The 25,002-nt window shown below is 41.4% G+C and overlaps 1 protein-coding gene across 3 annotated transcripts in view; it reads right to left on the reverse strand.

Moving 5' to 3' along the window:
* The window catches only part of vldlr (very low density lipoprotein receptor), a 69,008-nt gene that overhangs the window by 34,513 nt on the left and 9,493 nt on the right, over positions 1 to 25,002 (reverse strand). For all 3 annotated transcript variants that reach the window (XM_039779920.1, XM_039779922.1, XM_039779921.1), the window contains exons 2-4: positions 20,240 to 20,359; positions 17,945 to 18,067; positions 4,764 to 4,886 (exon numbers count right to left, since the gene is read on the reverse strand). In XM_039779920.1, coding sequence (XP_039635854.1) covers positions 4,764 to 4,886; positions 17,945 to 18,067; positions 20,240 to 20,359 — 366 coding nt within the window. The remainder of the gene's footprint in view (positions 1 to 4,763; positions 4,887 to 17,944; positions 18,068 to 20,239; positions 20,360 to 25,002) is intronic.

The raw sequence follows: 25,002 nt of genomic DNA on the forward strand, positions 1-25,002 counted from the left end.
TCATTAGCCCAGAGACTGTGACTTTGCGCAGGTATGGAGTGCTGTGGGCTGCCAGTCGTGACGGAGCTGCAAGTACCTCTGAAATATGAGAGTCTCCCATGTGTTTCTATGTAGTTTGCTCAAACCAATCAGCACGTAGCTCATTCGGAATATTAATGAGCATACCATATTTGGATGAAAAGCTCTTGTTCCAAATAGAGCCATATTCACAGGGTAGTTAAGGGCCTAATAAAATAGCATTCGGGCAATTTTCAGCCCAACCAATGTTACATACCCTATTAGGAGACCTTAAGGAACAGTGTAAAATACCCTATATAATCATTCTATCACCCCTTTAACTTATTCATAAGTGAAGCTAAAGTATGTTGACAGTGTGCAACTTGTGTTATAGTGGAATGTGGATAAATCCGAAAGCAATGCAGTGCCTTAGCTTGCTAACACATAGCTAACATTAGCGTACCAGGCTAACCAGTCCACTCTGGTAGACATAGGTTGCTAAAATAATCATTTGACATCCTTAAAAATATGATTTATTAACAAGCACAAGGTCAAGCCATTTTAAAAGATCATTTAAGTCTTGATCGTTTATCAGACTGGATTAGCAATTTCCGGAAATAACTTTAAATCTAGATAATTCATCCTGTATACAGGTTACAATTTACCCATTTCCAGGACTCAATTCATCCACTACAATTACAAAGTGGGTCACTTTCCAGATGGAAGGCAGGTCATCTCGAAACGGAACTTAATACTCATGATTTAGACATTTGGGCTGCATCTACAGCACGTGCCTTTAACTGCTGCCGCTCATTGGAGTTTTTTTTTTTTTTTAGATGTCCCTGTGTCCTATAACACTACCCATACAGTATTATTTAAGGGGACATAAGGTTGGTATCCCTGTGTGGCAAAAAGTATATGACACTGTTATCTAATTAGTAGGAGTGGGATATCACAATGTCACGATACTATTGCGATTTTAAACATATTGCAATATTCTGCGATATATTGCAATTAACTTTTTTGCAACTTTTCCCAATTTCAAATGATGTCCCCAAAAGGAAGTTGTCAACATCTGTTTTATCTAAAAAAAATAAAAAAAAAAAAAAAAAGATACATTTCGGTTTGTTCATCTCACTTCTATTGTATTGCTGCAAAAATCTGATTGTCAAGCAGACAAACTGACCAACACATACACTCACCTTAAAGATTATTAGGAACACCTGTAAGATTTCTCGTTAATGGGATTATCTAATCAACCAATCACACTGCAGATGCTTCAATGCAATTTGGGGGTGTGTGGTCCAGGTCTAGACAATCTCCTGAAATCCAAACTTAATGTCAGAATGAAAGGTGATCTAAGCAACTTTGTACGTGGCATGGTTGTTGGTGCCAGACGGGCTGGTTTGAGTATTTCCCAATCTGCTCAGTTACTGGGATTTTCACACACCATTTCTAGGGTTTACAAAGAATGGTCTGAAAAAGTAAAAAAATCCAGTATGCGGCAGTCCTGGGGGGCGAAAATGCCTTGTTGATGCTTGAGGTCAGAGGAGAATGAGCCGACTGATTCCAGCTGATAGAAGATCAACTTTCACTCAAATAACCACTCGTTACAACCGAGGTATGCCGCAAAGCATTTGTGAAGCCACAACACGCACAACCTTGAGGCGGATGGGCTACACCAGCAGAAGACCCCACCGGGTAACACTCATCTCCACTAAAAATAGGAAAATGAGGCTACAATTTGCACAAGCTCACCAAAATTGGACAGTTGAAGACTAAAAATGTTGCCTGGTCTGATGAGTCTTGATTTCTGTTGAGACATTCAGATAGCAGACTCAGAATTTGGCGTAAACCGAATGAGAACATTGATCAGTCATGCCTTGTTACCACTCGGCAGGCTGGTGGTGGTTAGTAATGGTGTGGGGGATGTTTTCTTGGCACACTTTAGGCCCCTTAGTACCAATTGGGCATCGTTTAAATGCCACAGTCGACCTGAGCATTGTTTCGGACCATGTCCATCCTTTTATGACCACCATGTACCCATCCTCTGATGGCTACTTCCAGCAGGTTAATGCACCATGTCACAAAGCTCCAATCATTTCAAATTGGTTTCTTGAACATGACAATGAGTTCACTGTACTAAAATGGCCCCACAGTCACCAGATCTCAACCCAATAGAACATCTTTCCCACAAATCTCCATCAACTGCAAGATGCTAGCCTATCAATATGGGCTAACCTTTCTAAAGAATGCTTCCAGCACCTTGTTGAATCAATGCCACCAAGAATTAAGGCAGTTCTGAAGGCGAAGGGTCAAACACGGCATTAGTAGGGTGTTCCTAATAATCCTTTAGGTGAGTGTATATCATAAAAGATTGATACTTGGCCTCAGTGTATCGATACAGTATTGCCACAAAGTGATTTTTTCCCCCCACCCCTACTAATTAGTGGGTTCAGCCATACTCTTTACTAATACTAACAGATGGATACAGTCAAGTAGACATCCATGCAATCTTCATTGACAAACATTTGCAGTAGAATGGGTCACATTGAAGCTCAGTAATGGGATGCCGTCATAGGATAAAACATTTCAAATAAGTCAGTCAATACAGCTGGTAGTGTAGAAAATGGCCATGCATTTGCATTGCCTAGCAGTGACAAACAAGCCTGAGATTACAATGCACAATTCCAAGAATAAATAATGCAAAGCACACTTCAGTTGGACGGTCAAGTATTGGAAACATGTTCACCATTTGACAATCTGAGGAATTGGGTTTGGCAGATGCCAGGACAACAACACCTGCCTAAAGAGCCAACTGTAAATAATGGTAGGAGGAAAAATAATGCTCTGGAACTATGGAGCCCAAACTAATGGAAAAACTGCTCCAATTAAGGGAAATCAAATGCAACAGCATGCAATTACATAGACTAAAATGCACTTCTAACTTCGTGGCAGCAGCTTGTGTTGGACCCTTTTCTGTTTCAACATGACAGAACCCCGTGCACAAAGCCAGGTCAATGAATCGTTTTCCCACTTTGGTGTGGGAACTTGACTGGTCTGCACAGAGCCCTGACCTCAACCCCCATACAACACCAGACCTCATCACCAAACATCAGTGTTGGACGCATTTCCTTCCTTGAGGTTTTTTTTTTTTTTTTTTTTTAAATCCAGCCTTGTTTAGATCCATGTTTCACCCGCGTGCACGTGCGTCCTTGTGCACAAGTAAAGAGTCTGACCCTGGGCCCTTTGTTGCGTGTCATCCCCTCTCTCCCCACTTTCTGTCAATGCTTCATCTCAAGGGGTTATCCTCTTAAATAAACAATTTCAATTTCTTGAGATTTGGATTTACGTTGGCCTGGGGCAGCTCACTTTAATAGGTGTGTGTGCTTTACTACACTGCAGTAAAACATCCTGGTACAAAGAGAGATTACATGAAAAAAAAACAAGACCAATAAAAAAATGTATTCTCCTACTAAGTAGCAGATTTCACGGATTCAAATCAGCTCCCAGTACTCACTCACTCACTACTGGGACGGTATAGTGATTAACATCTTCCATCGTCAGCAGTAATGTCAAGTATAGAAATCCAATTTAATTTTCACTTTTATTTTAATCATTACTCAACTTATCTGTCAATTTGTTTGGCAGATAAGTCTACGTAAATCAGACATTTCCTTCATTTAAAAAAAATAAAATTCTACCGGTATTTCTCATCCAGGCTTGGGGATGCCTCAAGATCCCCCAGGAAGAGCTGCCTTGCTCAGCCTGCTGCCACAGCAACTTTGCCCCTGATAAATGGGAGAAATTGGACTGACGTATAAAATGTACCAGCATGCTACGGGCTGCTTAGCGTTTGTCAGATCCAATTATTTTAGTTTATAGTTTGTCCAGGCAGAGAGTCATGCTCTGCGCAAAAGGCCGTTGGTGTGTTTATGCTGCACAGTGTTTATCCTAAACAGCTGGAGGATGAGAAGTAATTGATACACACATCCATTAAAATGTTTAAGTGCTAGAGCAAGTATAAGACAACAGCTGTTACTATTTCAATCCCTTCTGAAAAGCTGCATCATTGCACTTCTTCAGGTCACAGCAGTCTTGTGTAGACAAATCAGGCAGTTCAATCAGACAGAAGGGTATACAGCTCAGCTGCAAGGAGGCTATGGTTTAAGTATCTTTGGACCACATCGTAGGTCATAGGTCTTTGAGTCCAAGCGCTCAATCAAAATGCAGGACATGATCTGGACAAATGAACAAACCACAGCAGAATGCAAGTAATGAGAGCCAGGCATAATTCAGATAAATCAAAGCTTGATGAATATAAACTGTAAGTGACATAACCCCTGCTGTAAACATGGGAAATGAGCTTTCCCACTGCTTTTACCATTTTGTCATTTGACAGCAACTACCTGGTAATAAACTTTGAAGTCTGACTTTACCCAACCCTAAAAAAAGCATTCAGGTCCTCATCAACTTAAAAGTTTCACCATTTGGGGAGAAGGTGAAGGTTTATTCTTTGTTTTAATACACCTACCTACCTACAGTATATGGGCTCTGGATCCAACGCATGGACAATTAAGTACCGTGGGAAAAATAATTCCTGTTGTTCACATCACTCAAAGATATGCAATAGTCCCTACTCACGGACTACAAAAATCAACAAATTTTTAAATCCAAATCCAGGGATTAACTAAAGTGAGTTAGAAAAGTTAAATTCTACCATGTTGTGTAAGAAAATGAATGTCCTAAACGCTGTGTTCACTTACCACAGTTGACCTCGTCGTCTCCATTGTCACAGTCCTTCTCTCCGTCACATTTCCAGAAGATGGGGATACACTGAGTGGAGCCCGCTCCGCAGCTAAACTCGTTCACACGACACGTCCTCATGTCTGCATGGACAAAAAACCCAAAACACAGTTAGAAATGTATCATTTCATTTCTTGTTTTCTTTGATTCATACCAAACAAATACATTTAAGAGACGCAAGTATTTATTAATGACATATTACAGAAGTGCAAAATGGAGTGGACTTTGGTTATTATGTTGCAGCCAAAAACTGTCCACAAAAGGTTTTTTGGTTCAGATTGGTCCCTTACCTCACAAGTCTTTGCTGGGAATTAATACATTAAAATACAGGTAGCTATATAAATCTCACTGTGACCTCCACATTATTGTGGAGAATGTCGGTCAGTCTGCTGCTGAGAAAACCCTTCATTCTAAGCAGAGTTTGAAGTACAAACTTTGTGTTAAAAAGGAAAATATATAAACAAATAGGTGCAAAATAACTCCTACCTAGACTAAAGTGATCTGAGTGCAGCTGTATCAAATAGTTCAGATTAACAAAAGTGTTCACAGTGGGACGGCCTCTAGCTCAATATGTAGAGCGGGCGCCCCATGTCCTTGGTAGCAGCCAAAGTTAGATTCCGACCTGCGGCCCTTCTCTCGCCACCCTTTCCTGTCTATCTGATCTAATAAAAGCCTAAAAAGCCCCCAAAAAAAAATCTAATATATATTTCTAATCATCAGGTTTTTATTTTACAAAAGACATCTGCATATTGGGACTTCAAGGCCACGTTCAAGCCTTACCAATTCTGATTTACAGCTAAGATCCATCTTGGGATTTCTTGTTCACACGTACTTCAAAACATATCCCAGGTCAATTTTACAGCAGCCACAACGACCACGGCTGCTGTGCCTGCTCAGTTTGGCCTTATGCCCCTCTAAAATGATATGCCCTGCGGCCACAGTGGCCTTGATGCCCTGCTGGCACTACTCGAGCCAATTTTGCGTTAACACCTCTGCCTCCTTCCGGTAAATACTGTTTAGTGTCTTTTGTCGAGACAAAGAAATATGCATCCTTTGTCTGTCTCTTTCTTTCTTTCAAAAAAACATATCATGTATGCGGTGATCAGGAAGACAGCAGGGCCAAAAATAACAAGTGACAATAACAGACTTCTTTTGTGTTGGAAATAGTGAGCCCATCTTGTCATTTCATATATCAGTCAGCTGGAGGTTAAACGCTCAATCTTCCTGCATCATTAATATCCACTTTTTTTAATCTCCGCATACACATTTACTCCAAACTGCTTGTTTCCATAAAATGTCAGCTTCAAGACCCGGCTTATCTCTGCAATCTTCCACTGTGGAGGGAGATAAGCCGTGTGCCACAGAAAATCGGACTGTGCTGTGATAAGAGCTGCTCAGTGGCGCAGTAAATCAAGGTGAATTGAAAAGTGGCTCGTACAGCTGAACACAGTTAATTATGGTCTATGAGGATGTAGTTTTGTCGATAGGCCAGGTAACAATATGCTGCCGTATTTCTGAATCCAGTTTTATACGTTATGCATTTCTCAGCATCACCTTCAGGTCAATGTATGACTATTAGGTTGTTGATCATATAAACGCAAATTCATTTTAACACAGATTTTAGTCCAATAAAAATAAAAAAAAAATAAAAAAAACACTAGAACTGCAAGCAGTTATAACGGGGCCCAAGCCTCCAAAGCCAGTCGTCCCCGACGCCCTGGGGAGCTGCCCCAGTCGCCCCCGATGACCCGGGAAGCTGCGCCAATGTGGGACCTGAAGCATTACGTAGGGGGGGCAAACGTTGGTGAATATCAAGAGGTTTGATGCACGAGGTCTGCTCTACTCTGCCGTTGCAAATGTAGTGGTTAACAGTTCACCTCCATGCATATACAGACTACCTTTAACAATTCTCTACTATAAACAAACTTCTTAACCCCCCTGACCACAGGGGACAGCAGAGAGAAATGAGAGTGACTGAGAGGGTGGAGGGGGGTAGGCAGGTGTGGTGGTTGAAGGAGCAGGGGAGGTGGTCAGGTTGTTGTAAATGGTGTCATAGGCACCGATTGACGCGGCCGACACGAACACACGCGTCTCTTAACTCAATAATAAAGCCGTAAAAGTAGGCTTTCAACTCAGGACAGCGCCACTTCTCACAAATACAGATAGGATTGGAGAGGAGAAGTTTAACTGAGACGTAACCGCGATAAGCTTCGTGGGAAATTAAGAATCAATGCCACCGACATAACCAATCACACTATGACAGACTCTCCACTTAGCACCAACTGCAATGTTTAATTGCACGGTATCAGCGTATATGAATGGTTTTGATTTTGGATTGAAAAAGTGGGAGAAAAGAGTTACATTTGTCCACTGTGAAGGTTGTAGAAACTTTGTGGGTTAGGAAGTTTCTTTATTGTAGAACACCAGGGGAGCACGCGAAAGCGAAAACCAAAACGTAACGGTAGGAGGTAAACATCAGTAAATATTGAGAAGCGTGAGCTGCAAGGTCTTTGATACATTCCCCTTGCAAATATTCCATTAACACTGATTAACAGGGCAAAACACTTATACGTTGATTATAGCGCCCACTAATGGCCGATCTTTGCCAAATTTGGTACAAATCCTCAGAGCAGCATGCCCAACGAGCAACACATCTACAGTTCTATATATTTTGAGTGATCCAGTGCAAAAATAAACTTATAACTATATTGAACATTATAACTCATAATGGACAAACTATTAACATTTCTTACACAGTGTATCAATCCTGGATGTAACAGTATGGATTAATTTCACAAAGACACGAAAAACTCTGGACTTCTAGGCTGGATGCAAAACCTGTAAGGGCTAGGAAGACAAAAAAACATCAGCAGAAAGGGGAAATGGTTAGCTTTTAGCTCCAAAAGACCCCAAGTTTCGACTATTTATAATTATGAACTTATAAAGTTATGAATCAGTAATCAATAAGTGCCATTGGACGTTGTATACAACATACTCAACCTCAGAAGGGGTTAAAAGGCCCAAACAGGTATATGTTGACTATAGCACCCCCTAATGGCCGATCTTCACTAAATTTGGTACAGAGCCTCAGGGCTACATGCCGAACGAGCATCACAAGTTTTATGTGGATTGCTTTTACTGTGGCAGAGATATTGCAATTGCAAATTTCCCATTTAAATGCATTGAGTTATTTGCCGAAACAAATAAACGTTGCTCATAGCGCCCTCTAAAGGCCCATCTTCGCCAAATTTGGTACAGTGCATCATAGTGGGATACTGAATAAGCATATCAAGTTATTTGCTGATAACATTTAATTTGGCAGAGATAGGATATGTGTGCGATAGCTAGCTAGGAAAATTTGGTTGTAATCAAATGCGCATACTTTAACATAGCACAATTCTTTGCATAATTTTAGGTCAAGTCTGTCTGGAGATACTATCTACGACGTTTCGTGCAGATCGGTCGCACGGCCTAGGACAAGTTCGAAAAAGCTGGTTTTGCGAAAAAAGTTTTAAGCGGAAATGGGCGTGACCTATATCAGGTAATTCAGCGTGATTCAAGGAACACGTACATGTAATAATTTCTAATGTGCGATGTGTAATGTGGGAGTTAAGGACAAAAAAAAAAAAAAAAAAATAGCGCCACCTAGTGGTCCACATGTATAATTTTTGGTAGGTGTGGTCCATGGCCCATTGTCCATCTGCCCTGTAAGTTTAAAGTTATTCACATTAGCGTAAGTGGTATATCTAGACTTGGGTCCCTTTGGGTCCCATAGGCCACGCACACGTTGACCCCTCAGTACCCCACTTTAGGGTTGGCCTCAGGATTGGCCCTAGATGGTACCCATCAAATTTTGTAAAAAAATCGGATGAGCCGTTCATGAGATACACTCTTGAACAAAATGTTAAGACCGGGGGAAACATTGCAAGTTTTCCACATTTCGCGCTGGTGGATCATAACCGGGTTATAAGTACTGCTTCAAAATGCCAAAAGAAGAAACCAGAGCAAGAGACAAAAAATAGAGAGTAGGCAATTTATTGAAAACTGCATTTAAACTCAAAACAGGACTCAGTAGGGAGTAGCCCCAACTGTTCTCAGGAGGCTGCTGGGAACGTTGCTCCATGTGGTGAAGATGGCTTCACGAAGGGCATCCACGGTCTGGAACTGATGTCCATTTTTGTAAACTTCCCTTGCCATCCATCCCCAAATGTTCTCAATGGGATTAAGATCAGGGGAACACACACACACTGGTCCAAAAGAGCAACGCTATTCTCCTGGAAGAAGTCCTTCGTCAGGCGGGCGGTGTGAATTGCAGTCCTGTTGAAAGACCCAGTCATTACCGCACAGACGGGGGCCCTCAGTCAAGAGGGATGCCCGCTGCAACATGTCCACATAGCCAGTTGCCGTTTGACGCCCCTAGACAACCTGAAGCTCCATTTCCCCATTGAAGGAAAAAGCACCCCAAATCATGATGGAGCCTCCTCCACTGTGCCGCGTAGAAAACATCTCCAGTGGGATCTCCTTCTCCTGCCAGTAAAGTTGAAAGCCATCAGGACCGTCCAGGTTAAATTTTTTCTCGTCAGAGCATAAAACTTTCTTCCACCTTTCAATGTCCCATGTTTGGTGCTCCCTTGCAAATTCCAAACGGGCAAGTTTGTGGCGTGGGAGGAGACGTGGCTTTGTAGACATTTTTTGTTCTTGAAGCCCTTCTCTCGCAGATGACGTCTTATGGTTATTGGGCTACAGTCAGCATGAGTAAGGGCCTTAATTTGGGTCGAGGATCGACCTGCGTCTTCACGGACAACCCGTCGGATCGTGCGGCTCAGTGCAGGTTAAATTTTTTTGGGTCTACCACTTCACTTTTTTGTCCCATAACTCTCAGGATCTTTTAAGAAATGTAAAATGACTGTCTTACTGTGTCCAACCTTGGCAGCGATGGCGTGTTGCGAGAGGCCTTGCTTGTGCAGCTCAACAATGCTGCCACGTTCAAAGAGAGAAAGCCTTTTTGCCTTTGCCATCAGGAGATCATGACAGTGTGACTGCCTGAAGAACAATGACACGACAGCCATATTTTTGTGGAGATTTTACCTTTTAATGCCTATGATCTTAAACTTTTGATCAGCTGATAAACAGCCTGTTTGAGTTTAAATGCAGTTTTCAATAAATTGCCTACTCTCTATTTTTTGTCTCTTGCTCTGGTTTCTTCTTTTGGCATTTTGAAGCAGTACTTACAACCCGGTTATGATCCACTAGCACGAAATGCGGAAAACTTGCAATGTTTCCCCCGGTCTTAACACTTTGTTCAAGAGTGTATAAACTTTTTTTTACTTGTAGCGCCCCCTAATGACCAATTTTTGTAAAACGCGTGGGGGACCTTCAGAGGTTCATGGCAAAGAAGAATCTAAAGTTTGGCCTTGACAGCATTTATTTTGGCCAAGATATGGCAAAGTTGGTGTTTTCATAGTTAGCTACACAAATTAGTTTGTGCGTTATATGCGCATATTGTATCTTATAAACATTCTTTCCATAACTTAGTCAGGTCAGTCTGGAGATGCTACGGTCCAAGTTTCGTGCTGATTGGTCGCACAGTCTAGGAGGAGTTCAAAAAAGTAATTTTTTGATAAATCATGATTTTTCACGCATAAAAGTCTAGGCGGAAATGGGCGTGACCTATATCACGTGATTCAGTTGGATCCAGTGAAAGCAAAGATGTATGGTTTTTGGTTGGAAGTACGGTGTGGGAGTTATAGGGCCAAATGTGTTTTTTCTGCTATAGCGCCACCTAGTGGTGGAAATGGGTCAATTTCTGCACCTGAGGTCCTTGCGGAGTTTTGGACCAGTCCTGAAAATGGCAACCCCCCACCATATACGGTTTAGGCTGCAGTCTGAGTTTTAGGCAGATAAGAAGAATAATCAGTAGAAAAACAATAGGGTTCCCACGCTCCACTGGAGATGTGAACCGCGTTGCCTTGCAACACGTGGTTCCCATGCCCCCTCGGGCTTGGACCCCTAAAAATCATGTTCAGTTATGATTGATCATGAAGCCCAGTACTGTACAGTTTGGATTTATCAGTGAAGTGTATGAACCACCCTGCGGACTTAGTCTCTGATCAGGTCCAACAGGATTGAATGTGCGCCGGCAGGTCCAAATTATAAACATCTGCTGCATGAAATTTCTGGATCCTCACTGCACTACATTTAACTGTAAAGCAATATCCCCAGAACCATTCATCTGATCTATTTCACACTTGGCAGGTGTATTGCTGGTGTGACAATGGCAGGCTTTGTGTTGACTTTGGTGCAGTTTGGACACGTTCAACACATTCCACATTACTACACTGAATAACCAAGCAAACAGCTGTACAGCAGCGGGGGCTGCACTTCACAGCTCAGGCAGACTAAAGGCCCTGACACGCCGTCACTACTGACACGTGCAGCAGAGGGATCGTAGGCTCTTTCGGTTCTGCTGCTTGAATTCAGTTTTAGGAAAAGGACCGTGCAAATTAATAAAATGCATGATATAACAAAAAGGTTAAAAATGCCAGAATTAGCCAAAGGGCACCGAACAGAACACGTAGCTACGGTTTTCCTTGTGATTTTTTTTCATTTTAAGTGAAAAAAAAAAAAAAAAACACTGGGTGTAACAAAATCAACAGTGTGAGCCTCTGTAAATGAAACTCAGATGGTCAGCTAAAACCCAGCTTGTAATTTGAGTTAATAGAGAACTGAAATCTTTTTTTTGTAAATCAATGATCAAGTTAATAGAAGCTGCAGCTCACTTCCTTAATTCATCGCTGATGCAATACAACTGACGTAAACACAACGACAGCACCTTTACAGAGAAATTTCCAGGAGACGTTTACTTACACACACACACACACACACACACACACACACACACACACACACACACACACACACACACACACACACACACACACACACACACACACACACACACACACACACACACACACACACACACACACACACACACACACACACACACACACACACACACACACACACACACACACACACACTTTAGATTCCATTCCCAGCTGCCAAGTCATGTGTAACAGCTGGTCAAACAGTACAGTGATATAACCGCTATAGTAGCTGGGCTGAACAGCACGTACACCACTGCGGGCGGACACACACGACCTTTTCTTGACCGACAGACTTCCTTGTGGAAAAATGTGCAGACAGGTTGTCCACAATTTACATAAGACCCATTTGAACTTGATAAATTACCCAAATAATTGATTGGTTATGAAAATAAGAGTTCGGCATTCATACTTTTATACGAATACAAAAATACTAGGTTTGTAATAATTTCTGCTTCAAACGTTTTATTTAAAACAGTTTAAAGCATAAATAATTCAATAATTATTAATTAGTGTATGGTTAATGTTATAGTTAATCCATTTTCATTGTCCAACACAGGGTTGCACAGTTCAGACCAAAGATTCACTAAGCTCTTTTTAGAACATTGCAGCCAGGCGTGTTTGTACCTTGGCGCACTGCTATTATGATGACGGATTTGCTAAGCAGGAAGGAGAGAAGAAACCGATCCGCTCGTGCGTGAAGTGAAAGCACGCGATCAGATCATACAGTACTATTTCACAATGTAATATTTTTATTTTTAATCTATTGCATGTTTGTGTGCTGCTGCGCGTGTGTCCCTGTGTGTAACAAGCATAGTGTGCGCGTTCTGTGCACGAGCCTTGGCACATTTTACTAATGCGCTGTTAAAATAACTATGAAATGCTGCGTTATTGACTTTAGACCAGGTTTTTGTTGGTCACTTCCCGCTGCCTCAAGATAATACTCCAAGAATGCACCTGAACACACCTCCCTGTAAGACCAGCACGCCCATCGGGGCAAGGATGGGCACAGGTGCATTTGCCATTTAAACAACGTGGGCGTTTGATGGTTTTAAACTAGCAAAATACACTTGCGTTGTGCTTTGCACTGCGCCGGGTGCAAGATAGGGCCTGTAGTGTGGTTCTTTTCTGCCAGAGGTAAAGAACTTATTTTTGCATTGTTTAAGTTTCAGTACTCCTGCGGTGTTGACACACTGCAGCAAAAGCCAAAAGCTCTGTGTGTACACCCACAGACACGCACACATGCCTAGCAAATAGCACTTCAAACGATGAGATGAAGTGTGGCTAGCTATCAGGTTCTATATTACATTCAGTGTCTGGCTCAAGAATTGGTTGAATTAGATTTCTTATTCTTTTCTATCTATTCTCTAACTAAAAAAGGCGTGTTCATGTGTAATGGATTAATTTTGTTGTCTTTTCTTCAGTTTCTGTGAGACACTGCTCAGATTATCCTTTAACTTTTACTGGATAGGATAACCATCGTCACCAGTTTTATCTCCTAGTATGAGTATCCAGGGTTTTTCCTGCACAGAGGAATTTTTGGCACCTCCCAAAGAGATTTGAGCTAGCCCCAAAAGGAAAATGACCAGCACCAACATGAAAAAAAATAAATAAAAAAATAAAACACAGCAATTCAAATCCTTTCTAAATGTGTTTAAGAGCAATTTACCAAAAAAATGTTACACAAAGAAGAACAAACTTGAATATGAGCGCTAATCTCCGTTATATCTCCAGAGTTGGGCTGATTTATTTAAATATCACAAGTTAATTAACTTTTAATACATTTAATTAAAAAATGTTTTTAACCAGTTTTGTTAATTGGGCTTCTATTTACTCAAGCATAATATACATTTGTTTATAATATACACATTTGTTTATATTGTCAGAAATAACAGGAGAATGCATAGATTTCTGCCAAATAAGGTAACAACTCATTGTTTTTACTGTACGCGGACCGATCATGCTCACTGCGTAGCTTGTGTTTTTTTTTTTTTTTTTTGCTCTTCTTCATCCTCCACTGACGGTGGTTTCATCGAGGTACTTTGTGCTTGAAGTTGGGAATAGACCCAAGGTTCAGCATTTACACACAGTACCGTGGATGAAAGACACACGCTTTATTTATTTGACTTAAGTGAAAAATGCTTTAAGTATTCAGGAAGCAATAAATATCAAACCAACATGCACTGGATGAAGTGCCTTCATTTTTCCTGTGATGTTTATCCCTGTACCTGAGAAAAGCTATAGTCCGTTTGTTTTTTACAACACAGTAAAGGCTGCGCAGACGAGATATTCTCATTAAAGACGACTTCAGGATAAACACTTTCCATCTTTGATTTCAACAAGCACCTTGGCAAGGCCTCACATCACAGTTCTACTGTATAAAGCAGCTCTCCTTAGTTCCATTTAAACAACTTGTCTGTTTGACAGGGCTGCTCCTGGGGGACCCCCCTCCCCCTGCCACACACTGCTTTTAAGTGCCACTGAATTTCTGCAACAGTGAGATAAGAAATCTCTACTATGCACTTTGATTCAGGGAATCAGACCTGACTGAGAAAGTATACACACCTACAAGTGTTCTAGTCGGTCGTAAAAGGCTAAAAAAGAAGAATGCCTCACAGAATGCAAGAATGGCTCTTCATCTCCATGCACACTGGCCGCAATAGGCCTCTTGCTTTACTGCACATCTACGGCAAGGGCTTGTTCACCTGGAACGCCCAAAACGCAAGCAGGTCTACAATAGCCAACAACAGCTAATGCTAGTGCTTGTTATAGCCAAACTGTCTAAGGTTATAGCGGACCTCTGCCAAACCAGCATAAGTTAACTTTATCCAGCCCGGCTCTATGTGAAAAAACAACGGCAGAGAGAAACCGACCCAACTTAAAAGATGCTTGTTTGGGAGTTCCAGGTAAACTCATTAAGACATTACGGTATGCTAGCTGTGTGGTGATGGCAGGTTCTGTGGCTGTGGGTCCAGACCCTTACTATAAACGTCCACTTACTAGCCCTTTCAGCAGCTTTCAACCGAATTTCTTGGTTTTAATCAGCGAATAGAAAGCCATGACCAAAGAACTGCAGTTTGGTCAACTGACCGCTCCAAAAGCCACTGTAAAATGGAATCTTTGAAAAGATTACTGCAACAGGATCATCAAGAAAGAATTTGCATACTCAAAGTAGGCCGTTTTAACTGTACAGCAAATATTGATGCAGGGTTAACATTGAACCAAAGACTGTCCACTTCATGTCTGTCGGGCTTATTCAAGACAAACACTATGAGCTAATTTAACCGTAATGAGATTCATGACAGCCTAGGCATTTATATACTACCCACCACTAGTAATAAAATAAGCGTGGGGACTTCTGTATAGAGGCTCATTGTGTCTGTGGCATCTTCGTCATCCCATAGCAGCAGCAAGCAAACACCCAATTGTCAGCTCCAAAACCAAGCAATTGCCCTCTCAAAGCAATTAGCCAACCTTTTCCTTACATGATATATGGATTGGAGTAACTGCTTTTAGATCAGTATGGACTAGCCACGTATTGCTGAGACTGTAGTAATGAACACTGTCTGACCACCTGCGGAACACGTGCACAAGTCCCAATTTCATACTTTAATGTTCATTATGAACTACCTTGTTGTTAATCTGAATTTACTCCTCTGAATACACCCATGGGAGAACCTGCCCTTGGTGCACAGTCACCTGAGCTCCGACTGAGTGTTGTGTCCACACACACCTATTTACATGAAGTCTGTGTGCAACCATTTGTTTCTCATGGAGATAGTCATGATTATCACTGACCTTGTGGAAAGCATAGAAAACCCCCGAGGGAAGGGCATGCAGAGGAGACGTCAAGCCTGACCAGAGATGAGAAAGTTTCTGTGTGTGACATTACTCCCTTTTCCCTATAAAAAGACTAGACAGTCACTTTCTGTACTTATGCTGAAGTGCTGTAAGCTGACTACTTGCTGCAAGTAAACAAACTTAAAAGGGAAACTTCACCGATTAGCATTAAGCTTTGTATCAGTAGAAACCTGGTAGTATTTTTGAATGACCATGCTTCCCTCCCTCATGTCCCCCTGAGAGGGGAGATCTCTGTATTGTGGGTCTGGAAAAAAGCCTCAGATGATGCAAAATGACGATTTTTGCGTCATCTGAGGTTTTTTTGCCCAGAGGCAAAAGACTACAGCCTGTATTAGGAGCCACTTCCGCATAGCCCAAAGGGGGTTGGACTGTCGGCTTTTTCCGGAGATTGCCGAGGAAAAAACGAGTGTCAGCCATCTTGAATCCTCGCTTAGCTTCTCAGCAGGAGCAGAAACTGTTCATCCCGACAGAAATTTTAGAACAACAATTATGTGCATTCAAACTACCGCACACGTGTACCACCGGGATACATTGGAACACATCGGAGAATATGCAGGACACTTTATTACAGACGCAATACTCCACACACTACGCGAGCTTTGCCTGCACGGAGACCAGCGGTGGTGCTCGATTCCTGTGGCCGGTAAAGTGACCTGCCGCGGGCAGCGCCGTGAACGAGTGTGCCGGTGGAAAGCTAACGCTAGCCAGCCATCTGTTCACCAATCCTGCTTGCAAGTGTCCGCTCATTAAACAAACTGGACTACATCCAACTTCAACGAAACTCCCAACGTGAGTTCAGAGACTGCTGTGCTGTGTTTTTGTTGTTGTGGAAATATTGCTGTGGACAATGCAGCCTGCTGCTCTGTCACCGGGTAAGACTACTAGTGGAGGTGGGTTGTGTTACCCCAGACTGCCTGTTGCAGAAATGGGGTGATTTGTATCCAAGTAACTGCTAACTGCTGGTGGTGTTTGTGACTGTAAAATGCCGACAATTCTAGCTACATCCCACGCAAATGTACGGCTGTGTTTATACTCTATGTTTATACCACAGCCCACCAAGAGCTAATGCTAGTAGCTATGTGTTAGCCTTCTTTTATTACATGGCTTGGTTGAATTCTAATGTAGAATGCGGTCTGTTATTTCTTGATAACAGACCGTTGCTAAGGATAACACACCGTTGCCATGCATAGCAGAGCGTTGCCATGGACACAGTTCTGTTCACTCTGGAGCCATCAATCCGCTGAAAGAAGTCCGGATAATGTATCAGCTGTGGCCAAAAAAAGCATGTTTTAAATGTTTAACACCACTTGAGTCACGGTGAAACGTTTTTTCGTGTATATGGTTGAAATGACAATAAAACACTTGTTGAGTTGATCGTCTCACTGTCTGTAAAGGGTAGGCGTGGCTTGGGAGTGGCCTCATACAGCAGCAAAGCAAGTGCATTCTGGGATTTGGTGTCTTTCATCCATATGAGCCAAAAACACATTTTCTGGCTCATCTCGGCCTAGAAGGCACCAATTTCAATCTTCTTTTCACATTTCTACTACACTAGTGACCCAATTTAAAGATATATTCAGCTTTCCAGTGGTGAAATTTCCCTTTAAGAGAACTCCAGTGATTTTGTCCATTCTATGATAAATAATTATCTAAGTTGATTTAAAAAAAGGATAATATTTAAGATATTCTATATTGTTCTCAGTCACAAATCCAATGAAAACACAATACAATGAATGAATGTGTAAGTAAAAAATGAAAAAGAAAGGCAATATATTCAACCTGCTACTGATGACATTCGTACCATTACCCAACCCAAAAGCATACTGTACATTTTTAGAAGCCAGGAAAAAAATAAAAAATAAAAAAAATAAAAATAAGAAAAGGGAAAAGGGAAAATAAAATTGACAAAAATGTTTTTTTTTTTGCTTAATAGTCTAGGATGGACTTGGTAATAGAATAGGAATTTAATACCTTTTCACAAAAAAACAAAAACAAAAAAAAGGGAAGATTCCTCTGACATCTCCCAACCACAAACACAGTACTGAAATATCTGATATGTCTGTGTTACTGCAGAACAATAACTTTAACCAAGATTAAGTAGACAAAAAAGGCCTGAAATAACCAAGTTCCTAACAAGTAGTCTACTGTATATCCACGGCGATCCACTTCTGGAATTACATACCATAATTTACATCATACCGAAATAAATAAAACTCAGTGACTGCTTCACAGGTATAGGAAATCAATGCAAAACCTAAGTTTCCAAGTTCATCTTGGGAAGCAGTAATATATCTTAATACAATGCATATCATCAGTTTCCATTATGAAAAACTCTGAACAAAAATCTGACTTATAAACCTGTGGGAGATATGTCGGAGAGGAAACGTTCTACTCACGGCAGATTTCTACGCTTTCGTCGGACCCATCCTCGCAGTCAGGCTCCCCATCACAGTGCCATCGCTTCGGGACACATTGGCCGTTGCGACAAACAAAGTCCACCTCCACACAAGTCTTTCTAACTGGAGTGGGAGAGAAAAGAGATGGATTCATTATACATTTAAGAGGAGACATAGATGGGCTCCTTTAATGAAAAATCTATCAAAGAAATAGAAGCCAATAGGGAGAGAAGGAAAAAATAAAGAAATACTCCCACACCTCATGAATATGAAATGCAGTTCATCCAACCGAGCCTCTTTCTTTATCAGGTGAAAAGGTTGCAAGTTTACCATTTGTTGCCTTCGGATTAAACAAAGCTCAAACTCCACATTTTGCATTGAAAATGCAAAAAAGTATCCTCTGGAGATTTGACCGATACATTAATTTTCCATCAAAGGAGGAAGATGGAAAACACACCTTACAGATAAAAAGGGAAATTAAACTCCAGTCCTCACCATGAGGTAGATCCATTTGATGGGAATTCTTGCTTTACAAAAGGACGCTGCGTCGAGGAGTAAACTTCTATATATGGGGGCCCGCTCTACCAGGTGAGCTAACCAGGGGCCTCCATGTTGCATTTGAAAATAATCTAGTCCTGAGCACCTCCCAGGTTTACAGGACTATAGAAAAAAAAAAGACCAATTTTGATATACTTTACATTACTCTTACACCGTAATCATGGAATTGTTTTACATACATTACATAAAATTTGTCCTGATTTATTTTAGAATTTTATGCAACGTATATGCAAAAATATCATGCACAGCTGTCAGAAACGTGTTCGTTTACACGTACCCATGTATATATGCCATCAATGCAGTCACGAGCATGCCAAACCTGTAGGTGGCGGTGTACCGAGAAGCTCAAGCCCACGTTAGCCAATCAGAATCCCGAAAATAGCAACAGCAACGAATCACTTCCTCTTTCTCAGCTGCCTAAACCTCAGTTTGTCTCAGTTTACGTGCAAACGAAGATTTCAAAAATCTCCACTCTGGTCAGAGTTTTTAGAAAGACTCGGTTTCAGAGGCAAATTCTCCGTTTGTATGTAAGCGAAGGGTACAAACGAAGGGAAATGTCTCCGTTTGTAAAAATAACCATGTATGTGTAAACAGGGTCTTAGAACCTTGAGACAACAATGATTTGACTGGCTGTGGATGTAAACTCAACATCCTCCATGTTTACCTTGTCTGGATAAATGTAGTATAATGTATTTTTTTCACAGCACTAATTACTCAAAGAGCATAATCCCTTCCATTTCTGGCAGGCTTTTATTTTGAAAATCAGCAGTGTTGAGCTTCATTGCACTAACTGCTGTGAAAATGTACATTATATTGAATATAGTATGTGAGCCATTAGAGTACAGGGAATTCATCCGTTACCATCTTCAATTTCAGGATATTATATGTATTAATATCTTGGGGGTCTTCAGGTTATTTGTATTTTTTTCCCTTAGATCGCCCTCCCGTACAATCAGCTGTTCTTTTTCTCCCCCTCCTTCCCTTCTCTTGTTCCATCCTTCTCCCAGTCTCCTATGACCCAGATAGATGAGAAATATAAGAAAATGGAAAGAGCTGAAATGTATTTGACACGCACACCACACACACCACACACACACCTCTGTCGTATGACTCGTATCCATATTTAGCTCTGCTCTATCTGCAACCTTCAAATCACCAGGTCACTCTGTCCCAAGGGATGCTGGGAAGTCTCTGGTGGGGCCAAGCTAACATGGTGGGGTTTGAATGTCATGTGACATCTATGTGCGTACATGTGCAGTAGTGAGAACATGCAATCTATTCTATACAGTCTGTGGGCAAAACGTAGGACTTTCAACCCAGAAAAGAGTGTTCCTTGGGAGGGTTTTAATCCTAAACTTAACTAGTCGTTTTGGCCTAAACGTTAGGTTGTCACTGCATAACACTCACTTTTTGTCACCTAAACATAACCGTAACGTCCACCGAAACAACCGGCAGCTCGCGGTGCCCTGTACCCGGCTCAAAGCCCCTCTATATGTATGGAACACAGATCAACTATGATCCGGAATTTGGAAACCATCTACCTTCCTACCTAATTATTATTTCACCGATGCTGCCTAACTGAACACAAACATTCCCTTGCAGTGATCAGTCTCTGTTTTTTCCTACAAGTTGTGCATATGTATGCGTTTCAAGTGGTCTTCGTAATGCAGGTAGGTGTGTGTGTGTGTGTGTGTGTGTGTGTGTGTGTGTGTGTGTGTGTGTGTGTGTGTATCTCACCACAGGAGTTCTCATCACTGCCGTCGGTGCAGTCCTCGTCTCCGTCACACTGCCAGACTGACGGGATGCAGCGACCGTTTCCACACTGAAACTGGCTGGCCTCACATTCCGTCTTAGTACCTACCGAGGAAGAGACACACAGAGGGGGTATGAGGCAAAAACTGAAGTGATTCTGGTCCCATAAATCATTTGTGGAGCTACAAATTTGCTTTTTGTTTAGTCCTAGCAACATTCCCTGCAGTGCTGAAATTTAGTAACAAATTGCATTGAAATTACAGCAGAACTAGCTGGCACGCAGCAGATCCCCAGCAACCACTTAGCCACTGTGGAGATATGCCAGCTCCACATGTTGGATTTCCACAGAAAGTTGAGTTCTTCTTGCTTCACATTTTTAACAACTGTACCTCTGCTACTAGGCCTGGGTACTGTAGAATAATGTTCTTACCATTTGAAGATAAATATAATTTAAAAGGTTTCCATAAGAGACCAAATGTGTTTTGGTGTATGCTTATTGCACAGAGTTGTGTGCTGTCAGAGACCGTGGTTCCCCAAACAAAGGCAACGGACGCACAGATGGTTTAGCTTAAGATATTAACATATAAGATAGTTAGGGTCACAGTGGCCTCGAGCAAAGTACATTGAGTAATAATGACAATGAGGACGAGACATAATACAGTGGCCGCCACCCTGGCGGGTGTTGTGTGAAGATAGCAGTCCCGGTGCGGAAGAAGAAGATGGGGCCCAAGAAAGAAAGTATAAGAGATGAGGGGAAGAACAGATCGGGGCTCACGAGGTCTGACAGTCTAGAGATCCGTGGACCGGCTCTGGCTTTTTGTCCGTTACTACGGAAACTTTAGTCTCTGCGTGCCTTGTGATCCCACAAATCTGTGTATTGAAACTCTGATGCTTGACTGATTAATAGAATGTATCTGACTTTCTTATCGTCTTATTTGGCTCTTGCTTAGGACCAATGTAATTCCAATTTAAACCAATGCGCGGGGATATATTAGGTCTTTTATTTGGAGACAGACACATTGTCCTAAACGGGAAGAGGAGGGAAATCCCCAACAGTACCGAATTCAATACCTTTTAGGCACCAACCGTGGCTCTAAAGCACGTGTCAAACTCAAGGCCCGCGAGCCAAATCCGGCCCCTTGCAAATTTTAAACCGGCCCGCATATCAAGTTGGGTTCACAATAGATTTTGGCCCGTCTAGATGTGCGCCATACCAAAAAGACGGGAAACTCAAACTGTAATCACGTGACACTCAAAACACAATTTGGCAGATGTGCCGACTTTGAGAAATTCCCACACAACCAGTGAGTTTGCTTATTCAGGCCTCTGAAACAGATTGTTATATAAAAAAAATAAAAATGAATAATTGTTTTGCTTGCTTTCCTAAACCCTTGCTAAACTGCTAAGGAACCTTTTTGCTGACTAAGGGCCCTATCTTGTACCCGGCGCAGCGCAGTGCAGAGCCCGACCCAAGTGTCTTTGCTAGTTTGAGACAGACGCAGTTGTCAATTTCCCGTCCAGCGCCTGTGTCGTTTAAATGGCAAATGCACCGGCGCCCATCTGTGGCCCATGGTCTGACAGGGAGGTGTGTTCAGGTGAATTCTTGGCGTGTTGCTATCTTGAGGCAGCGGAAAGTGATCATGCCATTGACCAACAAAAACCTGGTCTAAAGTCAACACAGCATTTCATTGTTATTTAACAGCGCAAATATTTCTCACACACACACACACACACACACACACACACACACACACACACACACTTCGTGCCATATATGAGCAGATCAGTTTCTTCTGAAAAATCCCTCGTAATGTGTAATTTCTTTGTTTAAAAACATGGTATCAAAAAAAAAAAAAAACATATCGTTTAGGAACGGGTATCGAAGTCACGGTACTGGTACCGAATATTTTTAAATGATACCCAGCCCTTTCTGCTACACTTCAACATTCAGAGATTGCAGTGAAACATTCCATCCAGCTCCACTTGTGCATGTCACTGCTCATACTGGCTGTTGATCTAAACAGCTCTATAAATAGGAGAGAAAACCCTTCCTCCAATAATAGTGTGTTTGAGCACTTGAGACGCACACTGCTGATGTCTGAACTGAAACCCTGTATTTGCATTTGCAACTGAAGAAGCGACTTCAATATTTTAGTGAAATATGCCTCAGTGTCCTAAGTGTCCTGAATGTCTACAGGGCAACATCTGTTCAACGGTCGCCTGAACAACATCAGATGTACTGAGGTAGAGGAAAAAGATGGAACCTAGGAGGATTTTTTTGTCCATTATTCATAACCATGTAAAACCAAATGCCTAACTTTTAATTTGATTAAATTATGTGGCTAATAGCTCACTGACTTTAGAAAATTAAAAAGAATGGTACCAACAACAGCAATCCAGACAATCCCATTTCTTAAAATAGGCCAAAAGCCAAATTGATTTTAGGTGCACTATAGTATTAAAAGCTGCAGTAAGATCCAGTCCGAGAAGCACCAAGGTGGAATCTTAGCAAATATTTAACAACTAAATAATTTTTAAAGATTTGTTTTTGGCTTGTATTTAATTAGGACAGGTATACATCAAACAGGAAAGGAGGAGGAGAGAGAGAGGGGGGATAACATGCAGCAAGGGGCTGTGAGTTGCAATCAAACCTGTTTTAGTAGGTCTACCATACCATATCTCTCAGTTGTGTAACGGACCATAGTTAATTCGTGTTCCGTACGGATCAACTCAACATTACAGATTCGGAATGCGTGTAAACCGCTGATTAATGCAGGGTTTCTTTTAGGATTTTTTTTTTAGCAGTGGGGCCAGGTCCGAACACCCCCCACTCTCCCAATGAAACGGAACTGACACTTCGCTGCAACAAAAACAAATTTATTCACCTCTGTATACACACACACACACACACACACAATGAGGCATATTTTCAGTTGTGATTGAACTGTATTTTTTTGAGTTACTATATAGGCCAACTTTGATCTTGACATATAGGCTAGGCTAAGCATTCTGTAGCAAATAAACCCACTATTCATTACATTATCTTAATGCAGTGTGACTACTTCAGGATGTAAATAATGCACCTAAAATACAAACGTGAGCAAGGGCGCTCAGCAATCGCTATTGAATCAACAGCCACATGCAATTTAGCTAGCAGGTGAAGAATACAAACAACGAAAATCACCAGTTAACAATGAACTGACAACATAGGTTATACGACTTACAGTTCTTAAAACACACACACACGCACACACACTTTCCTTTCTCCCTTTTTCTGTGGAGTGCATGCGTGTCTGCGCTATTTTCCAACATGCACTCCAACAATGCAGCCCCATTTCTGATACCATGGGGGGCAGAAATGTTGCCGTGGGGGGCCGCCACGGTCAGATCAACAGAGGAAACACTGTAATGGCAAAGATTAACCATAATAAGTGTAACAAAATGTTTACTGTTGCCATTACTTAAAAGTAGGCTGCTAAATCTCTACAGAGGGAATGTGAAAAGACATTACAGGCAAAGCAATTTTCATGTTAAAATCAGTCATGGCTACTGGAGGAGCGGAAGAACTCAAAAAACCATGACGGAGTCTACCGAGCTCGGATGTATCAGTGGCAGTCAGTGGTTGAGTTCCCCAAGAATAGGGGGCTTTGAGCCAGGTACATGGCACCGCGCGCTGCCGGCCCTTAACTTTAGACACCAAAACGACTCCAATAGCTTCAGCAGGTGAGCTACCCTGCACCCCAGATCTTTTACCACTTAAGCTAAGTGCAGTTTCAGTGGAGCAATAGGCCTTGAAAGCAGATTGAAAATGTTAATTACTTTTGAATGTTGACTGAAAGTTGCTGAGACGCAACTTTTGAAAAGAATGGAAGGTTAGAAACTAGTCTATTTAGAAACCTTGGCTCAAGGTGTGGTGTGTTTTTTTTTAATTATTAAGTAGAGGTTTAACCACAGCATTCTTAAAGCTAGGAGTCATAAATTGACAATGTTCAGCATTGTAGGTCCACAGGATGCCAGAGAGCTTTAAAAAGTGTAGCCGGTTGGTGGTCAAGGAGGAAGGTAGTTGGTTTAAAAGCAAACAGCAGCTTAGACGTTTAAGAACCCCTAAATGTGTAAGAACAGAGCTTTTGGGATTCAACCCAGGAAATAAATAAATCAATAAATAAATAAACAACAGACCTCAGGGAGGACAGGATGAATGACTGGCATGAATAATAGTTATTTTATTGACATTTTAGATGTTTCCAATGAGACATTCATGAGTTTATATAGTGACTTGTTTTAAACCATACTGTTGCTGCTCTATGAACATCATTCTGCCTAGTTACATTTAAAATATTCAATTCTAATCAACCAGGCTGACATGGGAAATGTATAGCCAATATGCACACTATCAATATTTGTTTAATTATCGTAAATCATATGGTCAGCCCAATGTTATGGCAGATATTTATCATAGTGCAGGCCTAATACTCGGGGGACTCAATATATTAATGGTAAGCAACCATAAACCAATCTTATCGAGACCAAACTGAAGAATTCAATCATTTATCAGCAAAGCTTTGTTAGACAGTGATCGGATACTTATAAAAACAAGGGTCTTACATTATTATTATTATTATTATTATTATTATTATTATTTTAGTGTAGGGATACCATTTTGTTTGGTAGGACTTTTATCAAGTGCTTTATGGTAGTAGGGATGATAATTTGATATTTAGGTTACACTTTACTTGAAGATATCTAAA

This window comes from Perca fluviatilis, chromosome 17 (genome assembly GCF_010015445.1).
Source record: "Perca fluviatilis chromosome 17, GENO_Pfluv_1.0, whole genome shotgun sequence".
Classification (NCBI taxonomy): Eukaryota; Metazoa; Chordata; class Actinopteri; order Perciformes; family Percidae; genus Perca; species Perca fluviatilis.